This window comes from Ciconia boyciana, chromosome 23 (genome assembly GCF_034638445.1).
Source record: "Ciconia boyciana chromosome 23, ASM3463844v1, whole genome shotgun sequence".
NCBI lineage: Eukaryota > Metazoa > Chordata > Aves > Ciconiiformes > Ciconiidae > Ciconia > Ciconia boyciana.
Window position 1 is genome coordinate 6614885 of NC_132956.1, and position 12210 is coordinate 6627094.

Genomic DNA, 12210 nt, shown 5'->3' on the forward strand with positions numbered 1-12210 from the left:
TTCACCTAGACAGAAACAAGCTGCAATCTCAGTTACACTGGTGTAAATCTGGACAAACTCCCCTGAATAGAATGGAAATCCACTCAGTTTACACCAGGGTAAGTGCAAGCAGCAGCTGATCCCTGGCAGGGAACCCCCTCCTCCTCCTTCCAGTGCAATGCAGTCTCAGCACCATGACACCCAATTAACATCGGTGCAAACTGGAGGAGGAGGAGGCTTCTTCACCCTGGAGGAGCGCCACATAATTTATCCCACATAAAAATTATCCCACTATTTTTATCCCAGGTAGACTCAGCCAGCTTCCAACACTCCATACCAAGACCCCTGTCTCTGATGCAGGGGTGGGCTGACGGAGACTTCAGTCCCAGCAAGTGGTGCCCGCAGGGTCCAGCCGAGCACAGCACACTGGAGCTGCAGCCCCCACTCGAGTCAGCCCACGAACTGGGGCAGCAGCGCTGCATACGACCGACCACCGACCATTTACATGCAGCCACGGGGCTAACGATCAGCGCAGATCTCAGCTGGGCAAGGGTTAAGGAGCCTCTGGGCTGAGAGGTAAAGGGCAAGGGGACAAAACCAGAGGCAAGCATTTTGGTCTGCTTCTCTCTATGAAGAGAGTAAATCAGAGAGGGTTAGAGCTTTCAGTCAAACACCACAGATGTCCTGAAGGATGACTTGCTGTCAGTCTTGACCAGCAGAGCTACCCTGTCTCTTGGGAAGTGGTGCCGCATAGCTCAGCAAAGATCTAGCTCAGCATCTTGTGGCGGTCGAAAACTGTCTTCCTCTGCTCCTGCACCTGGCGCTTCCAGCGCTGCTGGGCCCCCTCCACCCTCTCCAGCACCGTGTTGGCTCTAGGGCCAGACGGGGTGAGGGCTGCGGCCAAGGAGCGAGCATCCTGCAATGGAAAGAAACGGTGAAAGAGATCAAGGCATGCCCAGCCCGAACACAGAAGGTGGCAGCTTGACTCTGGGAGAAATTTCAGCTGAAAGAGCAATTCAAGGCTTGAGTTGTCCTGATAAAGAACCTCATTTTCAGAGCTCCTCAACACCAGCCCCCCAACTCCAGCTGGAAAGCTTGCTCTTGGGGACCACCCATGGTAAAGTCACAGGCCCCAAATAAAAAGTCCCCAGGAGAAGAACTGCACTCAAGTCTAAACCTCTGCTGGAAATGCACTGCTAGGGTCTGCAGGGAGCCACGCTGCTAAAGCAAACTGCATCACCCCACTGAAATTGGGCCAACAATTTCCGTTGTCCTCAGCACACTAGGTTACACAGTAGCTACTCATCTGTTTTTTGGATGGTGCTGCAAGACTTTTGTCCAGCCCTGCTGTTCAGACTGCTCCAAACCACCACATTTACACTGCAGTAACGTCAGAAGGCCCCTTGGATGAGGATCCATTGTGGCACACAAACACCAAGGCCATCACAAGGCCTACTGCAAAGAGTTTACAGCCCAGCACACTGGAGTAAGATAAACCTCGCCTAATATCAGGCATCTACAGTGTGCACCTAGATCTAAATCTGAATTATTGCTGTGGAGCAGTGGAGCAAAAGCATACTTTTAGGATGCAATTCATCTCCTCCTGCAGGATCTCCTTTTTTCAGCAGAGGGAGGTAATGGATAGACTGTGCACTTCAGAGCAGCTGCTCCTCACTTACATCAGTGTATGAAAGAATTGGGCCAAATAGTTTATACTTACAACAAAATATAAACAGGACAGTCTGATCCAGGGGTTTTCTCAGAGACTAGGAAAGGAGAGTATCTTCAAACATTGCAGCTTCTCTTCTCAAAGTGTGACTGAGCTAATCACTAGCATCCAGAGTCACCAATTGCTAGGGAAGGCCTCCTCATGAGTCTCCTGCCAGCAGCCGGGGGCCTGGCAATGCTTGAGCACAGCCCTGGGGCTCCACCAAAGGAAGGAACTCAGCTCCAGGAGAGAGCTCTGCCTAGCACTGCGCCCTGCTAAACTGTGCATGTCTGAACTGAGAAAGCCACAGGGAAAGCTGTGTTGCAGAGCCACACACTGCACTGACAGGCAGCAAGTCTTGGACAGCCCTTGCATCCCACAAACGGACCATGAGCTACAGATGCAATCAAGCATGAGAGCTAATCACTGTGTGTGCAGCCACTCCACTCCTCCGCACTAGCCATCACTCTGCCTCCAACACTTCCACTCTGAGAGACCATCCCCATCTCAGTCTCCTGTATTTCCTTACAAGAGAAGGGAAACATCAGGGGAAGAAGAAAAGATTTTTCAAGTCAGGGTGCTCTTGTTCTGAAATCTCCCTTGAAATCAGGTCCAATCATTTCCCCTAAAGCACCGCCTCTCTCCCAAGGGGAAGGATGTTGTATGCTGGATGCTGAAATTGCATGAATTTAATGCAGCAAGAAATCTGTCCTCCCCCAAAATCTGAGAGCGGGGGTGGGAGGGAGGGAGGGAGGCCCTCTCTTTGCTGAGGTGGGGTCCTACTCTTCTTGCCCAAGATGTCGTATGCCAATGTCCCCCAAAAAGATGGGATCTGAGTGAAATTCTGCTCTGGGGAGAAGCACAAGGAACAAGAGCCTGGATACAACAGGGCCCAGCCTCAGAGCAGGGTCAAACAACAGCACCTCAGAGGCCGCTCTTTTAAGCATCTAGAAGAGAGGCTAGTCCCATGTCTCAGCAAATAATTAAAACCATCCTTCCCTGGAAGCTCACCACCAAGTAACTACACCTAGGACACTGCACAAGCAGGAACTGTTTGACTTTTGGTTTCACCTAGATGGACATACCAAATTCAGGCCACTTGGTAAAAAGCCACTCCCTGCCCCAGAGGACAGGTCTTGTCTTGGGCTTGTAATACAGAACTTGTACTTCGAATATTTCCTTGTGCTTCAGCATGACCTGTTTTCCTGTCAGCCATTCTCTTGTCACCCTACCACCCTGTCTCCACCGTGACTGCAGCCACTCATGTGCTCCCTGCATGCACCAGCAGCACAGCCTCACCTCATTCTCCTCCTCATTGTGCAGGGGCTGGGTATAAGCATCTGGCTTGCGGATCAGAGGGTCCACCAGCACAAGGAAAGCCATGTAAAGCAGCAGTGCCCCCACCACAGACAAGTAAATGATGATGATCACCTGCAGTTAAGGACAGCACAGTGGAAAAGGATCAGTAGTGTAGGTAAGAAGCACCACAGAGGCCAGGAAGCTCCATTCACAGCTGCCTCTGATGTTTGATCTCTTATCTCGTTCTAATTTTGCTCACTAGAAAGTCTCTTGCACTTACAGGAAGGCCGATGAGACTTAAGTGCCATCACTGCATAAACCGTGCTGATCTCCGCACTGTGCCAATTTAGAACACGTGCTGCATGTGAAAGGAGACCAACAAGATGGGTCCCCGGTGAGAGGTGCTTGGCACTGTCACACATCCTCAGCAAGAAGACTGGGCTCCCGTGCAGCCTGCTCCTCACTGCCAGGAGCCCTCCTGACATGGACTCGGTGCCCCTGGCACTACCACCATGTACTAGCTGTGATAGTTTTATTTTCCCTTTCTGGGCTCTTCTCCAGGAACTCACCAGTCTAGCTGTGCCTGGGATGGCGTGGCATGGCAAGGAGAAGGAGCCAGCCACAGGGAGCACACCCACAATTACCTTGATGGTGGTGGTGCTGCGCTCCTCGTACTTGCATTCACACAGCAGGCAGTAGGCCTCCACATCATTCCCTGGCACTGGCATTGGCTCCACAACATGCAGGCAGTTGCTGCAACACAAAGAAACCAAAATCGGCAACAGGACAAGGTGAAACCAATGCTCTGTGGAAGGACGCTGGGGTGACTTTTTCTGTGTCCCAGCTTTCCCGTCAGGCTGATAACACTGATCTGGTTTTAAGAGTTCCCCGCACAGCTCAGCTAGCCCAAAGTTCCTGGGACAGACTGTCCAAGCGCCTTCTGCAGGGATCTAGTCCAGGTGAAAGGGACTGGAGGGTACACCCTACATCTGCTGAGAGCCATGGCTTAAGAAATCGTGCCTCCCAGATTCCTCAGTCTCTGTTCAAAACACACCCCTCTCCTGGGTTGAACATCACCTACCAAAATGGCTTCCTCTGCAAGTGCACAGGCAGGGAATTACTTCCTTAGCACCAGCTGGAAACTCCGGAGCATTGGTTTTCATAGACCGACCCCTCAGGCTTCAACCCACAACTCACCAGTCCTTCTGCGACACATTCTTGTTGTAAATGCGCCCGCTGATGTTCCGGTACGGGGGACAGATGCACTTGCAGCGGATGTCCTCCGAGCACTGCAGAAGCAAGAGGAGATGGCATTAGCGAGTGAACACGTGCATACAGTTCTGCTGCCCTCACCACCCAGGGGTGTGGGAAAGGCAAAACATTCTCTAAGAGAGAGAGAGGACTTCACACCGTGTCTCCTCTTCCTGTGCTGCTTCTTTCACATCAATAACTTCACAGTTTTAAAATGTCTTGAGCACCTCTGCTCCAGACACCAGGTACTTTTCAAACAAATTTTAAAATGCGAACTCCAAAACAAAGCAGAAGGCAAGGCAGAGGCCACTGTCACATACATTCACAGCTCTACATATGATAAACACACATCTGCTATAGCACTCCTTATCTTTGCAAATGTCCACAGAAAAACAGTTGCTTCTCTGCCATTTTTGTTTCTGTTGTACTACACACATGGTTCAATGCTTGTGTCTGAAACTGTTCACTCACCTTGCTGGCTTGTGCTGGAGGAGAAAGGACACAGCACAGCAGCACGAAGCTCGCACACTTCCAGGTGCACTGGGCAAACATCATGGAAGCCTGGGGAAACAAAAATTCACATCCAGGATAGAGGATCTCAGCTGAATGCAGCCAGAATGAGTTAGTTTGAGCTTTCTTTTTTGGCCCACTTGCCTCTGTTTTGCCCAGGAAGTAAACATTTATCCCTGAATCAAGGTGATGCCAGCCAGAAACTCCTGTAAACGCTTTACATGGACCCCAAGAAACACTCTATCAAAAAAGCTTCCACCATCTAGAACCACACATCCAAACTACCACAGTCCTGCAAAAAATATTGCTGACTTCCTTACAATTCGACTTCTGCAACTCCACGTAACCTCCTGTTACTCTCTTATTATTGTGGAGCTCCGCAACAGGTATTTTGCTGCTGACAGTTTTGCCCAGTAAAAGTCACAGAACCAGGAAAACCATGGACCAAGAGTGACCTAAAGAAGAACACTGGGGCCTCATTGCTGTACTGTATAATAAATGTTAAATCATTCATCTTCTGATACTCTAAGTTTTGCTTCTGAAGGGGTCAGCATATTTTCCTCTCTCGCGAGCCATGAACTATGGCAAGGGGGTGGAATATTTACAGATTTCTAAACCTCCTTTACCCCAAGATACCTGTTCAGTAAAATCCCAATTTTAAAAAATTATTTCAAGTTGCTAGCTTGGTGAATTCATTATATGCCTTTTGCTACATATGCATAGATAAAGTTGTTCTAGAGACGTGTGTCTGCACAGATCCAAAAGAATACGAGTTAATTTTCTTTGCCACAAAAAGCAAAGTTAGTCTTAACAAGGCTGGCATTTGCATTCGCAACGACAGCAGGCTTGGAGACAAAAGGCACAGCAGGCCTCGTGGTGCCACCTTGGGGAGAGCTCTGAAAAGCCACTTCAGCACAGCTTTATTCAGGGAAGGTAATTTACACCTTTATTAATCAGCTCCATATGGCACACATAATCCCACAGCTAAGTCCAGGTACTTATACTCTATTATCTAACATAATTCCATTAGTATTTACATCACTGGAATATTCTATCAGTGTTTGCTTTATCTTATGTCAACACTCTAAAAATTAACGTAACTAATTCTTCATCCATTTTATGGATTACAAACACCAAGTTCCTCTCTTCTTTATCTAAACAAAACACCAACCACTTCTAACAAGCTGACCTGCCAAAAACCACCAAAATGCATTCCAGTGCTATCAGCTTACCGCAGGATTTCTCAACCCTTTGCACCCCAGTTAGCAGAAACATCCTCAAATAATGGTTCTTTCTTTGGAGACACCCTTGCACATCAGGGTTTTAGCTCTTCATCAAAAATGCTGGTTAATGTATGACTTATCTGAGCTGCACAGGGCACATTCCCCATTGTGAGTGTTTTTGGACTACTACTTGTTTGAATTTTTAACTCAACAATGGAGCGCATACCTGGAATTTAGTTTTACCCTGCTCAACTAAATTCAGATCATCCAAACAACTCATAACTGTCATTTTTAACAAAAGCAAGGGAAAACATGTGATCTATTATACCATGTTTACCAGCAACAAAATAAAAACTTGGAATGACGCCTAGACAGAGTCCACCCATCGTGAACTGTACAACACCAGCGGCCACACAAAGGGCAATTCACGTGCAGTTCTTTCCAAGTTTGACAGCTTACGTTCAAAGGGGCACTTGCACACATGCCTTAAAGCTATTGTTTTCCAGACAATCAGCCAAGCTTACAGCAGCCATCTGCCTAAAAGCAACTGTATCTGGACCAAAACCCAACAGCGCTGTGAATGACAGCTGGCGAGAGGGACCCACGTGTGGTTGAGGTCTCGGAGGTCGTGACTGCGGAGCGTGGCAGCTCCCAGCCATGACCCCCCCAAAAGGAGGCCCACAGCACAACCACACGCAGCCGCCCTGAGCCCCTTCTCCCTGGGAGCAACCCGATAAACTCTTCTCCTTTAACATCACCTGGACCCCTTCTAAGACTGAATCTACAACGGCTCCGACACGTTGCCCACCACCGCCCCACCCCGGGATCTGTGCTCGAACCACCCCCGACACCGAACCGACCCACTCGGACCCCCGGTTCCACGCCAGGAGCAGGCCCCTTCGCAAGGAGCGGGGCTTCCCCCGGCGGCGACCCCTCAATTCCCGCCGAAGGGCCGCGGATGCTCGGCCCTGTGGGGGTTTCCACAACCCAGACGCACGCCGCTCCAGGGGCCCGGCCTCCCGGGATGCCTCCGGCAATCCAAGCCGCCGCCACCGGAGCGTCCCCACCCACCGAGCAACGGGCCACCGGGCTCCCCCCTAGCCCCGCCCCGGCGAGACCCCTCACGGCCCGGGCCCCTGGGGGCGGGAAGCGGCGGGGGAGCGGAGCGGAGCCGGGATGGGACGGGCTCGGCCTGGCCGCACTCCCCCGGCGCAGCCCCCACCGACCCTACCTGCGGCGCGACGCCGGCGAGGGACGCTCGCCACCCCCGGCCCCGGTTCCTGCAAGCCCCACCCCCGCCCCGGTCCCTGCGCGCCCATTGGTTACGGAGGGTGACGCCCAGTGATAGGCAGTACCCGCGGCCAGTCGAAAGGCAGGTCGCCCCGCCGGGTCCTGAGGAGCGGGTCCGCACCCCCTTCCCGCCCCTCAGAGCTGAGGGGACGGGGCGGCGGGTGGCGTCCGGCGCTGATCGGCCCCGGGACTGCCCGGGCGGGATCGCTGTTGGCAGACGGTGTTCGGCGGACCTGGTCTGGGGCAGCTCCCACCTGGCTCCCCCCTCGTCGGGCAGGCCAGGCCACTCCGTCCTGGGGCTGAGCCCCAAGGGAGCCCCGTTCTCCCTCAGAGCAGCGGGCTCTGCTTGCTGGACCCGCTCCCCTCAGCTGGCCTTGCTGCGTTCACACCAAAGGTGTTGCTCTGACCATCAAAGGGGAAAACCCGGGCCACAGCGGTGCCCTTGGTTATGTTTTTTGGCTTATGTATGGCTATAAATGATATTCATGATCCTCTAGGCTCAAAGGCTGTGCGTCTGCAATCAGTCTCTTGTATTAGAAACCGATGACTCATTTTTGCTCCATGATTGTGCCAAGAAGAACCTTGTGCCTTTCTGAGGCCATGGGGTCTTGCGTTTGCCCAAAGAGAATGTTTCTGATTTCTGGCTCTAGAATTACCTGGGATTTGCCCCATTTTCTGTGGCCACACCCTTAACTTCGGGTGTGGAAATGACCTTGGCCTTGGCCCCGCTCCTGTGGCAGCTCCCTGGGAAGCTCTGCTCTGCAGCTGGGTGGGTCGAATTGCTTCTCCACTCGCTCTGGCATTTTGCTGATTTACCTGAGCTCTATGTCTGTGGCGCTGGATAAAGTCGGGATCTAATTCTCTTTCAGGTAAAAAGCACCCATTGATGCAAGGGGAAAAAAAGAGACCCAAACCTCTAGTTTAACTTCTTGAAACCTTGTGGCTGGTGGCTGGAGCGGCTGTGCCTCGCCAGGGTGGGCCCGGGCAGGGGGAGGCCTTTCCGAGCCGTGTCTCTGTCTAGCAATGGGGCCGCTCCGTCAAGCCCTGCAGCCCCATCCCACCTCGGTGGCAGGAACCTGTCTGCAACAAATGCCATGGGGAGCCGTGGCCTGTCGTGGGAGGGGTGTTTCCAGTCCTGACAGTTTGCTTCTTTGATGAAAATAAAAATGTGAAGACTAAGGTGAGATATATTCGGCCAGAAATATGTGTAAATCAGAGGGGAATGTCTGTCTGGCATAGATGGTTTTAACTTTTTAGAAAGGAGTAAATTGATTAAGACTGCTTGTTTGTAGAATGTATAGACTGTGGAGACTGCCAGCCTCTAACGTCCCAAACTGCTCCATGCACCCAGGTACGGGAATTACTGATGTAAAAGTGTTTTCTCACCCCATTGCTGTAATGTGTAAAATCCTGACCCTGCCACGGCTGCATTCCCCCCACACTCAGCTGGAGTCTGTTACAGGAACATGGCCTATGTCAGCTGGACTGATCCAAGGAAATATTCCATGAGAATAATCCTGGGTATTAGATGCACAAGGGACTTCTAATTCCTTCCTCCTACTCCAGCATTGCTGAGCGGAAGAACCTCTTTGGTGCTAACTCGCTGCTCTCACTTCAGAGCAAAACCTTAGGCCTGGCTGCGCAACACCGTCAATGTTGTGAAATGATGGAGTTTTTACAGGTTTAAAAGCCGGATGGCCACGCGGATTTTATGTTACCAACCTTCCCCGCACGACTGGTGAGGAGGTACTTTTGTCTCCTCTGACATGCCTGTTGTCACAGCAATCTGTTTTTCTGTGTTCTTTTGCAGCCCAAAGGTACATATCACTGCTTCTTGTGGGGCTGGAGTAAGCTGGATAGACACCTGGAGGAAGCAGCCTAAACGGGTGACAAGACACTGAGCAATGCCCTTGGAGTAAGTAAAGGAACAGCCCAGGCAGCTCAGACACTGAATGCAGGGATCAGGTTTTTTAGGTGAGTGTCTCAAAGACAGACCCACCAAATACAAGATGAGTTTGAAAGTTGCATTTCAGTTTCAAGTCCCTTTTTCAAGAGACTGGTTTCCAGTTCCTTGGAAGGGAGGGTTAGCTGCATGTGCATTTCTTTCATAGTGATGGGAGGGAGATCTCACACACAACACCTCCAGGAGACCGTTTTCTGTTCCCTTTCTTGCTGGCTTTCCCCCTGCCCAGCAGCCTTTTTGTCTGTCCCAGGTAACTCGGACGCAGTGGGCTCAGTTATCTTCTGGATGTCATCCCTGTTGCTGTGTTTAAAGCCCAGCAGCAGTGGAAAAAGAGAGAGTTTGGCTGGAGGGAGCGGGATTTGCTGCTTTATTTCTCCTTACCTGTTGCTCAGCCTTGTCCTCATTCATAAGTGCACCACTATACAGCTCCAACAGATGTGGTCATGTTTCCTGACTTTCTCAGTGTGATGAATGCAGGTCCCTCCAAAAATCTAGCTCCAGTAGTTGGTCCTGAACCCTTAGAGATCTTGTCCTGGATTCCGAGTAACTTGGGTTGATGTTAGCCACTGAAACTGGCCTGCAGAGATCTCTGACTTGCACAGTGGTCTGGCAAGAGGCTTCATCGTACTTTGGAGACCGCAGAACTAACAATGACTTTGTGGGGCTGTTCATTCCCAATTTCTGCCTCTCACTTTGTTGGCAGCAGACAGGTGAGAAAGGTGCCTCAGAAGAGCTTTCCATAGGCAGTGTGCTGGGAATAGAGGCCAAAGACAGTTCATCTGGCATGGAGGGAGAGGGAATCGGAGATCGGCATAGGAAACAGAAACACAAGTATGTAAAAGAGGGGAAATGCATCAGGTGTCACTGTTAACGCCCTGAACTCTCCCCTTACTGATGTAATTAGTCCTTACTGGTATTTGTGGTGTCAGCTTTTGAAGGACAGGTGTCATTTTTGTTAACATGACCAGCGGCTAAGGACACACAAGAACAGTTTGTCTTTGTTCTTTCTGGAAACGGGTGTTAGCGACTACACTGTAAACCTTCTTCCAGCACAACGATGGGGTCACATCGGCTGCCAGATATTTAAAGAGCAATTTATTTTAAATTGTAAACAAACAGATTGACTTGTAAATATTCTGGAGATACATCCTACCAATATAAAAGGCATCCTATGATTCAGGAAGAAGACACTTCATTCTTCACCTGCAACAAAATGATCTGGTCTTTGTATTAAGCACAAAATGAAATTTGCTCGCAAAATGCTTTCAGAATTGTAAACTGACAAAAGAGGATGCAAGGGTGCTTGAGCATTGGGCCAGCCTCCCTGAGCTCTCTTCCTTGCGTGGGATGGTTGGTTAGACCAAGGAATAACAATTCTTCTCTCTTTTGCTGTCAGCTCCCTTACAACTCCAACAGAGTGGCTTCTGGTGACATGCCTCAGTTTCCTCAATCAAATGGTACACAGGGTTTCTGTGAGGGTGACTGACGAACTTGTGAGGGTCACAAGAACTGCTTGTGAGGGTGCATTAAGGTCTCAACATGAAAGACATGACGATCTAAAAAAGACATGTAGAAGCCTCATGGAGATTTCTGAGCATATGTTAATGAAGAAACATTGTCAATCACAGGCGGGAGCAGCTGGTGTGTGCGTGGGGGTTGAGAGAAGATGTGGCTTTCCCAGCATGCTGGACTCTGATAACCCAGGAGATACAGTGTCAGCACATATCCTTTGGTCATGCACAGGCAGGCTGGCGTTGTGAAGGACCCTCTGTCAAGCATGACCTCCCATGGGATGAACAGGGTAGAGAACAACCATTAATGTAACAGCCATGAAAGGGTAAATCAGGACCATGGAATTTGGTGTTGGGTCTCATGGCTCACAGCTGTGCAGCAATTGCTCACTTGCACCTTGACGTGTGGTGGTGGGGAGACTCGTAGTGTTGGTGGCAGGGTGTCTCTGGGGCAGCGAGGGGGAAACAACCCAGACACGGCTTATGTCCCAAAGGGCTTGACTCATGCTTCTCCACTTTAGTTGCATTTAACCGTTTTGTAGGCTGCTTCTGCCCCTAGATTGGAAACCATTTCCATTCTAAATATTCACAGTTTACAAACAGGACAGCTGAGGAGAGAGGCCTTGTCCAAGTTCACCCAACCCTCTTGTAGTGCTAAGACCAGAAGAGAGAGCTGCTGCACCCCAGGGCAGTGCTCTGGACACTGGTCCACACTGCTTCCCTCTGCCTGAGTTCGGTGTGCTTTCCCAAGTAAAGAACAGAGGCCTTGTTAGAGGGAGAAGGGAATTCTCTGTGGCCAGAAGTATTTTTCAAGAGCCAATGCTCTGTCCTGGAGCCTGGGAGCCTGTGTGGTGATGCAGCCCTACTGTGAACCACACAGGAGCTTGAGAAGTAGCCTCATCTGCTGGAGCTGCCATCTAAGGGGGTAAGAGAATGCGCTCTTCTGGAGTTGGGGCAGACAGAGACCTTGCAGAGCCAGACACATAACTGTTTTTTCATCTTCTAAGACACCAGCGTAGAGCACTGTCTACAGAGGCGGCGCTTACAGCACATTTGGGTGTATAGGCATCTGTGAAGCACCAGTGACACCCTTCCCGCTATCCTCCCACTAATGTGTGTGTGATGGGGAAGAGGGGAAGGAATAAAATCAAGCTGGGTGTGATAGATCATGTTTGTGAGACTGAGCGGCTGCAGCCTCTGGTGACAGTCCTCTGCTGTTTGGTTGCTTTGCACCCATCTCTGCACTGCACGGGCTTCCCTGTAAGTCTCCTCCTGACTTGGCAGAGAAACGCTGAAGTTGGCACACTTTTCTGTGACACCTGGTTCAGCCAAAAATAAGTTTCTCCAAGATTTTTGATGGAACGGCATGAAGCACTGGAACATTTAGGCCTAAGTGTGTTATTGGCATCAGGCCTGCTGTGGCTCGGTTTTACCTTCTAAGGTCATGCTCCTGCTGGGCTGCAGTCATCCCAGCCC

At 50.6% G+C, this 12210-nt stretch overlaps 1 protein-coding gene across 2 annotated transcripts; it reads right to left on the minus strand.

The window, feature by feature from the left end:
- Window positions 1-205: 205 nt before the first annotated feature.
- On the minus strand, window positions 206-7252 carry TMEM9 (transmembrane protein 9). Of its 2 annotated transcripts, none has more exons than XM_072844559.1 (6): window positions 7202-7252; window positions 4709-4798; window positions 4184-4275; window positions 3631-3739; window positions 2987-3118; window positions 206-895 (listed from the first exon to the last, which is right to left on the minus strand). In XM_072844559.1, the coding sequence occupies exons 2-6, from the start codon at window positions 4790-4792 to the stop codon at window positions 746-748; spliced, it is 567 nt and encodes a 188-aa protein (XP_072700660.1). In that variant the 5' UTR covers window positions 4793-4798; window positions 7202-7252; the 3' UTR covers window positions 206-745. The 2 variants fall into 2 exon arrangements, with proteins under 2 accessions (XP_072700660.1, XP_072700661.1); XM_072844560.1 differs by lacking the exon at window positions 7202-7252 and adding an exon at window positions 6831-7007.
- Window positions 7253-12210: the final 4958 nt, after the last annotated feature.

Coding starts and splice junctions, on each gene's coding strand:
- TMEM9 (XM_072844559.1), bottom strand. CDS start 4,792: ATGATGTTTGCCCAGTGCACCTGGAAGTGTGCGAGCTTCGTGCTGCTG. Junction 3,740..4,183: donor AATGTGTCGCAGAAGGACTG/GTGAGTTGTGGG, acceptor TTTGTGTTGCAG/CAACTGCCTGCATGTTGTGG. Junction 3,119..3,630: donor GCAGCACCACCACCATCAAG/GTAATTGTGGGT, acceptor CCTTAACTGCAG/GTGATCATCATCATTTACTT.